Source organism: Myotis myotis, unplaced genomic scaffold (assembly GCF_014108235.1).
Source record: "Myotis myotis isolate mMyoMyo1 unplaced genomic scaffold, mMyoMyo1.p scaffold_m19_p_1, whole genome shotgun sequence".
Taxonomy (NCBI): domain Eukaryota; kingdom Metazoa; phylum Chordata; class Mammalia; order Chiroptera; family Vespertilionidae; genus Myotis; species Myotis myotis.
In genome coordinates this window covers 181,453,026-181,467,895 of record NW_023416313.1, presented here as the reverse complement: position 1 = coordinate 181,467,895, position 14,870 = coordinate 181,453,026, and the positions used below count along the sequence as shown (strand labels likewise).

The following is a 14,870-nucleotide window of genomic DNA, read 5'->3' as shown; positions in this document are numbered from 1 at the left end:
GAGAGGGAGGCAGAGCCGGACCGGAGGGTAGGCAGCGCCACCGCACGATTTTGAATTGCGCACTGGGCTCCTAGTATGCATATAAGATCTTTGGTTAATCTCTTCCTGCCTGCACCCCTTCCTACTGAGATTTGTCTATTTTATTCATCAGTTTATTTTGTTCATTAGAATCCTTGTTTGTTTGATTTTTAGGTATAATTGTTGATAGATATGTGTTTATTGCCATTTTATTCTTCTCTTCCTCCTGTTCCTCTCCCTCCTGTTCCTCTCCCTCCTCCTCTTCCTCTCCCTCCTCCTCTTCCTCTTCCTCCTTCTCCTCTTCTTCCTCTTTCTCCTCCCCCTCTTCCTCCTCTTCTTCTGTTGAGAAATCAGCAGTCATATGGGAGCTCCCTTGTAGGTAACTAACTGCTTTTCTTTTGTTGCTTTTAAGATTCTTTGTCTTTAACCTTTGCCATTTTAATTATGATGTGTCTTGGTATGGGCCTCTTGTTTGAGACTCGCTGTCCTTCCTGGACTTGTAAGTATATTTCTTTCACCAGGTAGGGAAAGTTTTCTGTCATTATTCCTTCAAATAGGTTTCAATATCTTGTTCTCTTCTCCTTCTGGCACTCCCATAATGTGAATGTTGGTACGTTTGAAGTTGTCCCAGAGGCTCCTTACACTGTCTTCATATTTTGGGATTTTATTTTTCTTTTTGCTCTTCAGACTGGGTGTTTTTTGGTTCCTCATATTCCAAATCGTTGATATGATTCTTGGTATCCTCTACTCTGCTGTTCATTCCCTGTAAATTATTTTTCATTTCAGTTAGTGTATCCTTCATTTCTGACTGTTCCTTTTTCATATCTTTGAAATTCTCACTAAGATCCTGAACGTCTCACTAAGTCCTTGAAACTCTCATTAAGATCCTTGAGCAACCTTATAATCATTGTTTTGAACTCTGTATCCTTTAGTTTGCTTGCTGTGATTTCATTTAGTTCTTTTTCTGGAGATTTCTTCTGTTCTTTTATTTGTGACATGTTTCTTTGTCTCCACATTTTGGCTGCTTTCCTGTGTTTGCTTCTATGTATTAGGTAGAGCTGCTAATTGGTAAAGTGGCCTTGTGTAGTAGGTGTCCTGTAGGGCCCAATGACTTAGCCTCCCAAGTCACATAAGCTGGGCACTCTAAGTTCCCCCCTGTGTGGGCTGTGTGCACAGTCTTGTTGTAGTTGAGCCTTGATTGCTGTTGGCATCACTGGGAGGAACTGACCTCCAGGCCAATTGGCTGTGAGGGCCAGCTGTGGCTACAGTGGAAGAGCTGCTGTGTGGGAGACACCCTTATGGAGCAGGGCTTGCTTCAGTGGGGCTTTGGTGCTCCCTGAGTCTGCCCCTCGAGTGTGTCGCTTGTGGATGTGTAGAGTTATAATCTGCTATGGCCTGAAACTGTCCACCTAGGTACAGTGGCTTTGGGGGCTCCTGGAGGTGCAAAGTCAGCCACTGCCTGGGGCCACCTGGCAGGAGCTACAGAGCTATCTGCAGATGGCTGCTACTTGTGTTGGGCTTAGAAGTGCCCAGCTGAGGCCAAGCTACGAAGCAAGGCAAGCTGGTGCTAGTGCCAGGTCTTGGGCTTCTAATTCATAGATATGGGGCACCCTGATGCCAGCTGCTGCATGTTTGAGAGGTTTTAGGAATGTCTGAAGCCTGAGCCAGGACAGGCCATTCATATGGAAAAGCCACTGCAAACAGCTTGGATGGGGTTGCAAATTGGGTGAGGTGTAGCCTCCGGGAATTTCCAGGTGGAGCCAACAGTGTGAACCAAGCTGATGGAAACTCAGATATGGCTGCAAGTCAGCTCTGTGGTAGGGGAGATCTCAGCATAGGAACCATGACCCCAGTGAGCACCCCCACCTGAGAGAAAGCCACCCCTGAGTTCTTGCTCCAATTCTAGATAATCCAGATTTCTCCCATATGTCCCTGGATCTTCCCCCCTTCCCCTGCCCCCAAGCTGCTGCCCCAGTGCTACAGCTCAGAGGAAGTGAGTCCAAGCACTGGCTCTTTTTTTTTTTTTTTTTTTTTTTTTTTAAATATATTTTATTGATTTTTTACAGAGAGGAAGGGAGAGGGATAGAGAGTTTGAAACATCGATGAGAGAGAAACATCGATCAGCTGCCTCTTGCACAACCCCCCAGTGGGGATGCAAGCACTGGCTCTTTATGAGAAACTGCCTGGGTCTCCAGCAGCCTTTGTATCACTCAGCCAATCCCTGCTGGTTTTTATAGCCCAAACTAGAGGCCCAGTGCATGAAATTCATGCACAGGTAGAGTCCCTAGGCCTGGCCAATTATTAGGGCTAATCTATGGGGCGACCGGCGGGGTGATTGGGCGCCCCCTGCGGGCACCTGTTTTGGCTGGCCTGGCACCACCCACTTACTGGCCCTGCTCCCCAATCGCTCTGCAGCCAGTCACCTTCCTCTGTGGGGTGACTGGCGGCTGGGTGATGGGGGCGGGGGAGGGCCCGCTGGCACCCACCTTGGTTGGTCTGGGGCCTGCAGTCTGGGAACAGCCCGTGTTGAGTGTCTCCCCCATGATGGACAGTGTGCGTCATAGTGTCCGGTTGTTCCACCTGTTGTTCTGCTGTTCGATCGATTTGCATGTTAGGCTTTTAATATATAGGATTCCCAGCTCTGGAACCCTGGGACCCCTTGCTTCTCTCAGGTCGCCTCTGCAGCTGAGATATCCCTCCCGATGAAAAAAATGCCAGATGTGGGTGTCCGACCAGCCCCTTCCGTGCCTCTGCCCCTCCCACCAGTGTTCATGTATTTTCTTTACTTATTTGTAGAAGTTCTATTCAGTCAGATTTCAGGCAGTTCTGAAGGATGGTTGCTCTGTATTCTAGTAATTTAGATGTGGTTGTGGGACACTGTAACGTCATTTACCTATGCCACCATCTTGGTTCTATAAAAGTTTATTATTGCTATTTAGTTCAGCAATTTTCACTTTTGGTAAAATGTTTAAGGTTTTTATATGTGTTCACATGTATTTTGAGAAATGACTTCAATATTTAAAGGGTCACATGAAAGGTTGATATATTGCCTGGCCTGCCTAGGAGTTAGGGAGGTTCAAATGCTCCTTGCTACCTACTGACCAGTTGGAGAGAAACTTGAAAAGTATTATGAAGATAGGGTGGTTTCACAGGAGACCTCTGAGTTAGAGATTCCAAGGATTGGGGATTTTAGAGGGGTAATTACAGATAAGGAAGTACTACATTGACAACTAAGTTTACAGAAAGTCTCTCTAGTTCTTGGCAGGAGATTCCCATTGGGGAAAGGGAAAGGCAAAGCTAGTTTTTACAAACTAGGAGATGGGAAAGTTGCTTTATATGAGAAAGACTGGCAGAGGGATGGTGCTGAAGTGGCTTCCATCCATGAAGCTGGGCAGCTTGCTCACTTCAGGCTTGCTGATTCAGGTGGGGTGACAAGGATGGTTTGGTTAAAGGCCAGGAAGTACAAGAATATATGAGATATGGGGGCTAGGGAGGCTGTAGTCTTGCTGGGGGCTGTTATAGTAAGCGGCCAAGAGGCATAAGCTTTGAGGATTGTGGCTTGTTCTATCAATAGGGGGATCAACTAGAAGATGGAGCCCAGTCTCTTTAGATGCAACCAATGGCTAGAGAAACTGCTTTCTCAGAATGGCATGTTCTGGCTCTTCACCCTCACCAGCTGGACTAGAGATGACAAAGGGAAAGGGCAGTTACTTTTCCAGTGGGATTTGCTGGCAAAGTGACAAGTCTCCAACAAGAGCAAGACCAAGTAACTCATCATCAAAAATGAGGGTGGAAAGGGAGGTTTGAGAGAACAGCTTACCTGAGCACCCCACCCTACTCCTATGCCCTATCACCAGTTGGTGCTGGGGATAGCAGGGAGGTTAGAGTCAAATATGAAATAGTTTAAAAGGGATAGGTGGACAGGACCAAGTCTCACTATCTGAAAGTGACTGAAAAGTTAATCTGACAGATGTCAGAGGGGCCTATGACTCAAATGGCCCACTGTTGCAATTAGTGGAAAGAACTGATTTGAAAGAACTGTTTTTAGGCAAGTTAACCAAATATTAATTCTGGGTTTATTAAAGAGCAACTGGCAACCTGATTTGCAGAGCCAACATTCACTATTCATTTCTGAAAAATCAGTTTCCATAGTGACCTAACTGTACTTTATTTAATGCAACTTTAATGATGAGAAAACATTTTACACATACAGTAGTCCTCCTTAGCTCCAGGGGATATGTTCCAAGACCCCCAGTAGGAGTCTGAGACTGGATGGTACCAAATCCTATCTATACTGTGTTTTCTCTATATATACATATCTATGATAAAGTTTAATTTACAAGTTAGAAACAGTAAGAAATTAACACCAATAATTAATAAAATATAATTATAACATGCTGGAATAAAAACTATGTGAAAGTGGTCTCTTAGCAAACTAGCATGAATTTCCTTTTCCTTCACAATTTCACAGACAGAAGATTCATTCTTACTGTAGATCTTAGTAACTTTAGCATATAATTTTTTTTCTTCCTTACTGAGAACTGTCACCTTTTCACTTAAGGAAGCACTTTATTGCTTCTCTGTGGCACATTTGAATTATCAGCATCACTTTGTGCTTTTGGGCCATTAAGAAGTAAAGTAAGGGCTTCTTGAAACACAAACACTGCAATCCTGACAGTCAACCTGATAACCAAGATGGCTGAGTGACTAACAGGTTGGTTGCATACACTGCTTTGCTGTGGGTACACTGGAAGATTCGTGTCTTGTGCGTGATGGAGCAGGATAGCGATATTTCATCATGCTACACAGAAGGCATGCACTTTGCAACTTATGAATTGTTTACTTCTGGAATTTTCCATTTAATATTTTTGGACTGTGGTTGACTGTGGGTAACTGAAACCATGGTAAGCAAAACTGCAGGTAAGGGAGGGGCTATGGTAAGGGGGGACTACGAAATATTTACCCAATCTCAATTGATTAGAACATTGGGTGACACAAACATTCGACTAACGTTAATGTCGAAAAGAGGGTAAAACATTCACGTAAGATAAAACCCTTTTATTTTATTGAAGTAAGATGAGTATTTCCTATTCCATGACTGTTTGAGACATCGAGGAGAGCTAGGTCCCGTATCTCCTCTAGAAGCATGTACAGGCTTCTTCCCTTGGTTTGGCAGTATTTTTGAAAATCTTCCTGAATGATGTTTACTTTGACTTCTTGGGCAAGCTGAGCTTCCTCCACAGATCGAGTTACTTCCTTCACCAAGTCACTCTTTAGCAAGAGGGAACTCTGATGAAGAAGTTCTGAATCTGGTATCATGTACGGTTTGTTGCTCATTATTTCAAGCCTGATTGTATCAGAATGGCATCGTGAGGCCTGTACGGATATTCTCACCTGTCACAGAGGATAAAATGCGTATTACTAAATCACATTCTTTGTTCTTTACACTGAAAGCAATATGTAATGTAAATACAAGACTTACTGTTACATGGTCAAACAAATGGAACGTAATGGATTCCCCTCCTGTTGTGGTAGAGGTGATTTTGTTCTGAAATCGTTGAAGGGATCCTGGCTTCCATTCAGAACGGCTGTCTGGCCCACATGAGATTACTAAGCCATCTTTATTTTTTAGGTAAGCAGCACCTTTAATCCCAAACCTGAATCATTGCCAGAATAAAAATCCAGAGATAATATATTCTTAGTATGCAGATCTAGAATACTTATCTACAATGCTGGTTTTTTCTTCTAAATTAAAAATAACTTTTCCTGTGATTTACCTCTAAATTTTTATTTCATTGATCAGATAGAAACAAAATATCTTGCTACATAAGTAAAATCCTATCCTAAGACTGATACAGACATACTAGATTCTAATCTTTTATACTTTTATAGTGAATTATACAGGATGGGGCAAAAGTAAGTTTACAGTTGTCAGTATGTGAAACGTAGAGTTTATTCTTTTATTATTTAATTACTAGAGGCCCGGTGCATAAAAATTCATGCACTGGAGGGCTCAGCCCAGCCTGCCCCCTCACAGTCTGGGAGCCCTCAGGGGCGGGAGGCAACCTGGCTATCAGGGGAAGGCGATGCCCCATCACATCTCTGCTGCTGCCACTGCCGGCAGCACAAGACTCAGCCAGTCCTGGTTACCTGAGCCTCGGGCGGCCCTGGGCTGCTGAGGGAATTGGGGGTCTCCGGAGGCAGGCATCTTGTGGCTGTGGGTGCTGCCATCTTTGAGGGCATGGCAATTAGCATATTCCCTCTTTATTGGCTGTGGGCACCGCCATATTTGAGGGTGGGATAGCAATTAGCATATTTCCTCCTTATTGGCTGTGAGCACCGCCATCTTTGTGATGGCGTGAGGGTCAATTAGCAGTCACTCTTTATTAGATAGGCTTGTATTATTTTCCATATGAATAACTGTAAACCTACCCTACCGTGTATAATACATTATGTACATATGGTAACTATAAATAATTGCTAAAAGCCCAGCTGGCGTGACTCAGTGGTTGAGCATTGACCTATGAACCAGGAGGTCATAGTTTGATTCCCAGTCAGGGCACATGCCTGGGTTGTGGGCTCGATCTCCAGTGTGGGGCAGCCCATCAATGATTCTCTATCATCATTGCTGTTTCTCTCTCTCTCTCCCTCTCCCTCTCCCTTCCTTTCTGAAATCAATAAAAATATATTAAAAAAATAATAATTGCTAAAATAAATAAATTATATGTAAAGTACTGTTTGTGTTCTATATTTTTAGTTTAACTATAATTTCTTAACAATTGTTATGTTAGACATAACATACCTTGGTATAAATACGAGCACTCCATTTGTTCTAATTGAATAAATAACCCCATCGGCTATGCAGCGCTCCTCCGTTTCTTGGTCTTTGTCTTTAAAATACATGCACTGGAAGAGCTCAGTAGACTGCTTCTGAGAATGCTGTGCTGCCTGTAAGAAGCACAACCCCAAAGCATGATGAAGACTTCTCTGACATCCCAGACGAAACATGAAATTTATAGTCTCATAGGACCAAGGTCTTCAAACAAGCGAGGTCTGTCCCAGGCTGGAGCGGCATCCCATACACCACGAAGGTTGTGGGTTCGATTCCCGGGTGGGGCCCATACCTAGTTTCAGGTTTGATCCCTGGTCCAGGTGCATGAAGGAGGCAACTGATTGATGTTTCTTGCATCAATTAAAAATTTTTAATTTAAATAGCGAACATGGCTGGAGGCTATAATAATACTGCAAAGCACAGAACTATAGAACATTGGACATAGAAAATTATATTAAACATTAAGGTAGTTTCTAATCTTATGTGTCTACTTCTATGCTATGCAATATTGAAGCCACTAGCAACAATATGAAATAGAACACAAAACAGCTTCTAAAACAATGATGTAAGTATATTGACATGGTGTGCAAGCAATAACAGATGTTTTAAGTGGGAAAAAGGCAGATTTCAAAACAACAGGTATGGTAAAATATTTTTATAAATAAGCATTATCTAAAATTGTTAATAATGGTTATCTCTGGATGGTAAGATGATAGATGATTTTTTACATTTCTACATTTTAGGGGAAAAAATCTATTGTTAAGTCTTCCAAATCCACATTACGTTATCTCAGGACATTTGTAAATGTATTAAGAGCTACTCAACAAGCTTTATAATTTTTCATGTGATTTCATTGGTTAGAATGATTCTAACGTTTAATTTGCTAGAATATATGGTACTTCATTCTATTACACAATAAAAGGTGATTTAGCGAAGAGATACTGGGTGAAAAAAATTAAAACCCCTCTTACTCGGTTTCTATTGTTGATATGTTTGCATAATTCCTCAAGATCTTTGTTGCTGAACAAATTTTCCTTAACTTCCATTTTCTTATCTTTTGAAATGGCTGCCATTAACAATCGGTGTACTATGATATCTGCATATCTTCTTATTGGAGAAGTAAAGTGAGTGTATTTATCTAATGCAAGACCTTCAAAAAGAACCAAAAGATCAAAATAAACAACAAAAAGTACTTTTGAAACAACCTGCTCAAGGTTAGGGCCACACAAGGAAAACTATCGTTCACCATAGTGATGGAACTCCTCCTCTGCACAGGATCCGGTGGAGAAATAGAGTGCGTTGGACATGGCCTGCGTAGCCATAGAGCGGAGCAGTCTGTTCACAAGGGGATCGTTGGGGTCATTCGCGTTATCCAGAGAATCAGCCAGTGTCTTATTGGACCTGACAAGAAAATGGAAAAACGTTTACTTAGTCCCCAGCAAGGACTTACAAGCCAACACTCTGAGGGGAGCACCTCACTCGTCAGTCTGTTTCTTAAGTAGTAAAGAGAAATGTGGTGATACCTACAAGGTTAAATTAATGCTCGGCACGTGGCAGGCGGTCAAATACTTGCTGAATTCCTAACACCCTTAACCTGTAGGTCAAAGAATGGACTTTTTCTTTTCTTTTTTTAATCCACACCTGAGGATAGGTTTTCATTGATTGAAGAGAGGGAGGAAGAGAGAGGGAGAGGGGGAGGGAGAGAAACATCAATGTGAGAGAAACATCGATCAGTTGCCTCCTGTATATGCCCAACTGGGGTTCGAACCTACAACTTGGGTATGTAACGTGACCAGGAACCAAACCACCGGGAATCAAATGATGCTCCAACCACCTGAGCCAAACCGGCGAGGGCTGGACTTTCTCTTTTTTTTAAATCAAGAATTATGGAGCCAAATAGAGATAAAAAACTAAACTAAACTTGAGATACACAAGTAAAAGAAACCTAAATTATTATTATTTAAAGAGAGATAAATCATTCTATTTATTTATTTATTTATTTATTTATTTATTTTTAAAATACAGTATATTTTATTGATTTTTTTTACGGAGAGGAAGGGAGAGGGATAAAGAGTTAGAAACATCGATGAGAGAGAAACATTGATCAGCTGCATTCTGTACACCCTCCACCAGGGATGTGCCCACAACCAAGGTACATGCCCTTGACCAGAATCAAACCCGGGACCCTTCAGACCGCAGGCCGACGCTCTATCCACTGAGCCAAACAGGTTAGGGCTCATTCTATTTATTTACTCTCAAATAATTTTTAAAAATCCAGGAAATAGCCTAGCTGGTGTGGCTCAGTGGTTGAGAGTTGACCCATGAACCAGGAAGTTATAATTTGATTCCTAGTCAGGGCACATGCCCTAATTGTGGGCTTGATCCTCAGTAGGGGTCATGCAGGAGGCAGCCAATCGATGTTTCAATCTTTCTATTCCTCTTCCTTCCTCTCGGTAAAATCAGTAAAAAATAATTTTTTTTTTAAATTAAAAAAATCCCAGGAAATATAGGATTATACTAAAAATTTAATAATAGAGCATACAATTCAGTTCTGTATGTAACCCATTAACAGAAAAGAGGGAAAGGAATGATGGAGAATGAGGAATAGGAAAGCAAAGCAATACAGTGAACAAAAGATACCATCAACTAAGATAGCGGCAAAAAAATCCATTGTGATTAATGAATAAAATTAGCACCTGTTACTTCAAAATAAAATACTGAAAAATCCTCTTATACATCATTTTTAACAGGGAAAGATTTTATCCTGGAGGTAGGGAGTAAAAAGTCTCCGTCCATGGAGGCTTGGACTAATTTGCCATCAGTGTGGTGCCTATGATATGCTGCATTTTTAAAGTAGTGAAATAAATTGAATAATTTTTTGGGATTTGCCTGAGGACTAGAAGAAATTGAATCAAGGTTCTTTACTTCTGTATTACAAATTGTAGTGGGTCTAAATTATGCCTCAATAGACTTGTTTTAATTTTGAGGCTCTATACCTACATTTTAGTATATGAAGAAAAAGCCAAGAAGTTTTCTATTTTTGGTCAATGATCTGGCTATCACATTTTAAGATCTACTGTAAGATAAATAAGTGTACAACATTCCCGCCCATTCCTCTGCCCCCTCAAAAGAGGAATTACCGTGTATCTATGAAGAAGCCTTTTGCTTTAGCACATTCTCTTAACTCTGAGAAAAACTCCTGGTGTGGAGGAGGGTGTTGGCGCAACAAGGCCTGGTGAGGAAAGCTCTCCCAGATCTTCTTGGCTACCCAGTGGTTGGCTAGGATCATGCATTCAGCCACCGTCTCATGGACTTCCAGGGGCTGCTTGGGGATGAGGTCACGAATGTTCTTCTTCTCATCCAGCTGCACTCGAACTTCTACCCCTTCCAGTTCCAGGGCACCACAGAGGTCTCGTTTAGCTCGGACATGGCGTGCGATGTCGGTCAGCTTTCCAATTGCCCACACTAACTCCTCTAGCTTGGCTTGTCTGCTCCTCTCATCCAAGTCTCTGAATTCTGGAATATCATCGATGATGTTAAAGTTTCCGTCCAGTAGTTCCTGGGCTGCTTCATAAAACAGTTTGTATGATGATCGAATAATGGTTCTGCCATACCACACTTTCTTAATTTCATAGGAGGTCTTATCCAATTCCCACATGATGCTTACAGCATACCTACAAACCAGTAACACTGAGATGATTATTTAATTCTTCCATGTTTGAAGCAAGCAGAACTCAACTCTAAGTGTAACTTGAAATAAATGGCATTGCTACAAGTTTTTGGTCTGATGTCGCAACCTAAACACTGCACCACGAAATCAACGTTAGACTAGATTTTGTTGTGCTCTGAGCAAATCTGAAATGAGTTCACCTGTAATGTTAGAACTCCTCCCTTACAGCTTTCCATTTTAATTAGAATAGAACAGCACTGACAGAGGGAGTCAGGTCTGCTGGCTCTCTAGTAAAGAAGAGCTAAGCCTTTCAAATCCTACAGAATGACACTGAACCATGACATCAGCCTTGATGGTAGGTAAATTAGCAAAAAGTTCATTTACCACTCACCTACCAAATCACTCTATTTAAAAACATGCAACATTTCAACTCATAAAAAACAAAGGGCTAGCCTAGCTGGTGTTGATAAGTGGTTAGAGTGCCGGATGGCACATTGAAGGATTTGGGGTTCGATTTCTGGACAAGGGCACATACCTGGGTTGCAGGTTCAATCCCCAGTCTTGGTCGAGGGCATGTGCTGGAGACAACCAATCGATGTGTTTCACATCAATGTTTTGCTCCCCCCACACCCTCGTTTTCCTCCCTTCCGCTCTCTCTAAAAGCAAAGGAAAAAAATATCCTCACCAAAACTCCCCCCAAAAAAACAAAACAAAAAAACTCTACCAAGGGCTATTTTCCCCCCAAGATACAAAAAGCTCTTATAAATCAATTACTAAATAGATCAAAAACTCAAAAAAAGGGTAAAGAAACATAATTAATTCACAGAAAGGGATATGTAAATGACTCATAAACATAAAAATGTTTAACTTTACTTGCAGTAGTTGAATTAAAATGCAAACTAAAACCACTCTAAAATACAATTTTCATCTATCAAATTGTCAAAGTTAAAAAAATTACAACATACTGTGTTGGCAAGGCTGTGGGGAAACAAGCATTCTCATCCATAGATGGTGAGAACGTAATTATTGTAACCTCTTATAGGGAAATTTGATTAAATCTATCTAACACAAATAATATACCTTTTAAAAAATTTATTAAATATTTTTTAAAGGTTTTTTTAAAAATTTATTTTTATTTTATTTTTAAAAAATATGTTTTTATTGATTTCAGAGGGGAAGGGAGAGGGAGAGAGAGATAGAAACATCAGTGATGAGAGAGAATGACTGATCGGCTGCCCTATGCATACCCCACACTGGGGGATCAAGCCTACAACCCAGGCATATTCCCTGGCCAGAAATCGAACTGTGACCTCCTGGTTCATAGGTTGACGCTCAACCACTGGGCCACACCAGCCGGGTTATATATACCCTTTGACACAGAAATTCCACTTTAGGAATTTATCCTCCAGATACAGTGTGCTTTTACAAATATGAAATGACTTATGTTCCAAGTAATTCAGTACAGGTTTGCAGTACAGGTTTGTTTATTAATTATGGTATTGTTTTCCACACAAACAACTGTAAACCTACTTTTGCCCCACCCTATATATAACACCAATCACCATTTGTGTGAAAAAGAAAGACCACATGTTGCCCTAGCTGGTTTGGCTCAGTGGATTAAGGGTCCTAGGTTCGATTCCAGTCAAGAGCACATGCCTGGGTTGCGGGCTCAATCCCCAGTTGGGGGTGTGCACTGGTGGGGTCCCTCGGCCTGGCCTGTGGGGATTGGGCTGAAACTGGCTCTCTGACATCCCCCGAGGGGTCCCCGATTGCGAGAGGGAGGTTCTCAGGTGACGCACCCTGGAATCGGGCTCCCTCCTCTCTGGTTCCGGGTGCATCACCCGGAACCACAGCTGCCAAGTCACTGTAGCTCGGCATTGCCTGCGTTGAGTGTCTGCCCCCGGTGGCCAGTGGTGTCATAGCTACCAGTTGGATGGCCCACGGTTGCTTGGGCTTTTCTATACACAGATGGGTAACTAAGGGAAAGTGATAGGAGGGATTCTTTCACTAAATATGTCTTAGAAGTATAAATTTTGGACTACATGGTTTTATTACCTATTCAATGATACATAGAAACTTTAACTACAAAAAAATAACACACCTGCCTAAGTTCATGCTCCTCATGCAAAACAGCCTCAACCAGGGACTACAAATGCACAAATGTTTCCAGACTTTAGCCAACATTAAAAAGCCAAAAACAGAGGGAGAAACGGCCTCACAGGGAGCGAAGGAAGAGACGAGAAGGCTGGAGAAATAAAGCTTTCTGAAAATAAGTGGTAACGGTGTAGAGGATACAGGGAGGAAGCAGGGGTGGGTGTGGGGTGACAGAACGTGTTAGAAATAAGAGGAGAAAGAGGCCAGAAGCAAGAGCACCAGGTGTCACACAGGTAAAAATAATGAATTCACCTATCAACGCCTCCCAGGAGGGAACACAAATCCGAGCTGAGGATGGAGGGCAGCATATCGTAGCGTCGGTCTGCTAAATAGTAAGTGGTGGCCCTGTGAAAGACACACATACGGTACATGACCTTCAGCAGCAAGAAGTAGAACTGCTGACTGCATGGGTTGCTGTGAGGTAAACGGCCAAAATCTCAGTACAAATTCCCCAAGGCTGTTGTTTTTCCATAAAGTGCAGCCGACTGGGTAATAAAGCAATTCCCATGTTCCCACTTTCCTAAGCGATGCTGCTTCGGGCTGAGTATGCTTCCACTGATATAAAAAAAGAAAGAGAAAATGACATGACTCTTAGTTGTATAAAAAAAAAATTAGAGTGTAATGATCCAGTATTTATATAAAATAGTATATTGCTACATGAAAAATTTAACCCATTTCAATTTAGAAGGAAATAATGTGTGAAAAGGTTCTGTTACAAAAAGCAAGGTACATTGATCAAGGTACTATTTTTCTAAAGGGATAAGGGGAAGTGTATCTCAACGTTTTCTTCTGGAAGCGATCTTCAGAATTGTAATAAACTGTGAAATCTATGTTTTGAAAATCTGAAACTAGCATAGTTACAAAATATGTTACAGTTACATACACGTAATCACACTGCTGACTTCAAATAGCATTACCTTGTCTTGGCTTCAATGTCAACATAAGAATTTGGAGCCACAAAGTGTGTGACATCTGCAATGTGGACCCCGAGCTCCAGGTTGCCATTGTTTAAGGTTTTGACTGAGAGTGTGTCATCCACATCTTCACAACCTTTGGGGTCAATGCTGAATACAAGATGAGTTTTCCTCAAGTCTCTACGTTCTCGTTCCTCTTCAGGACTCACCTTCCAGGGATTTTCTGGTGTGTTTACTGGCATCTTACACATCTGTACAATGAGAGGCCAAATATTGATTAATTCCCCAGCACACATTTCCTTTAAAAATCTACTCTGACAATCTCAATGTGACCTCATAGAAATCCCATTCATTGCCTACTACCCTCTGCAATTGACCTGTGCTTGCTTCTTTTGATCAATAGTGATTTATTAGGTGCCTCATATGTGTCAGGAAATGTGCTAGGCTCTGAAAAGTCAGGAGTCAATAGAAAAAACACAGTCCCTTCCCGTGGGGACCCTCCCAGTCTGACAGGAATGTTCCACAACTTTTACCAGCCTCTTTAGTTATGGGGCTCGAGCAGAAATGAATGGGTGGCTTATATAAAGGGTACAGCCTCTACCCCACTTTCAAATGATCCATTTATTTAAATGTAGTTGAGCTTTTAATTCAAGTCAAACCCTGAAAAAAAATCAACATGTCCTAAATATTAAAAGCTTATTTTTTAAAAAAAAGGTATTCCTCAAAGATGATTTAAGCAGGACCAATCTAGGGTATTCTCTCTCCATTATTACGCACTTAAACCATCAATTTGTAGTTAAGTAGGCTAAAAGGGAAGAGAATTCTAGTCCTGTAAGTCTAATCCATGCTTTATTTTATTCTAACATTTTCACTATGAGCTGAAACAAGTCAACAAATATTTCTAAAAACTAATGTTAAACATAAAAATTTAACAATGTAAAATATTCTGAAATATTTTACTAATATAGCTACTGATCTGTCAAAATTCCACTGAAAATAACACCCAATGCTCTTGATGGCAATGCAAACTGGTCCAATTTTTCTGAAGAACAATCTGCCAATACATAACAAAAGCTATTTAAAATTTTTATGTCCTTTGATTTGGTAATCTCACTTGAAAGATTACATTCCAAAGAAAACGATTAAAAAGAAAAAAAACACAATGTTTATAAAAGTACATATTTGAAATAGTATTTTTTATAATACTGAAAAATTAAACAGCTCAAATGCCCAATAACTGAGGAACACTTAAGCAAACTAGAGTACATCAATCTATATATAT

General features: G+C 41.2%; 1 protein-coding gene across 6 annotated transcripts in view; it reads right to left on the bottom strand.

Annotated features, from left to right (window-relative positions):
* Positions 1–5,061: 5,061 nt before the first annotated feature.
* Positions 5,062–14,870, bottom strand: part of DIS3L (DIS3 like exosome 3'-5' exoribonuclease) — a 34,109-nt gene continuing 24,300 nt past the window's right edge. For 5 of the 6 annotated variants that reach the window (XM_036305454.1, XM_036305462.1, XM_036305470.1 and 2 more), the window contains 8 exons: positions 13,592–13,839; positions 12,927–13,019; positions 9,991–10,524; positions 8,097–8,251; positions 7,822–8,000; positions 6,821–6,966; positions 5,501–5,675; positions 5,062–5,412 (listed from right to left, as the gene is read on the bottom strand). In XM_036305454.1, coding sequence (XP_036161347.1) covers positions 5,077–5,412; positions 5,501–5,675; positions 6,821–6,966; positions 7,822–8,000; positions 8,097–8,251; positions 9,991–10,524; positions 12,927–13,019; positions 13,592–13,839 — 1,866 coding nt within the window. In that variant the 3' untranslated portion in view covers positions 5,062–5,076. The remainder of the gene's footprint in view (positions 5,413–5,500; positions 5,676–6,820; positions 6,967–7,821; positions 8,001–8,096; positions 8,252–9,990; positions 10,525–12,926; positions 13,020–13,591; positions 13,840–14,870) is intronic. The other variant, XM_036305486.1, reaches the window with a different exon arrangement.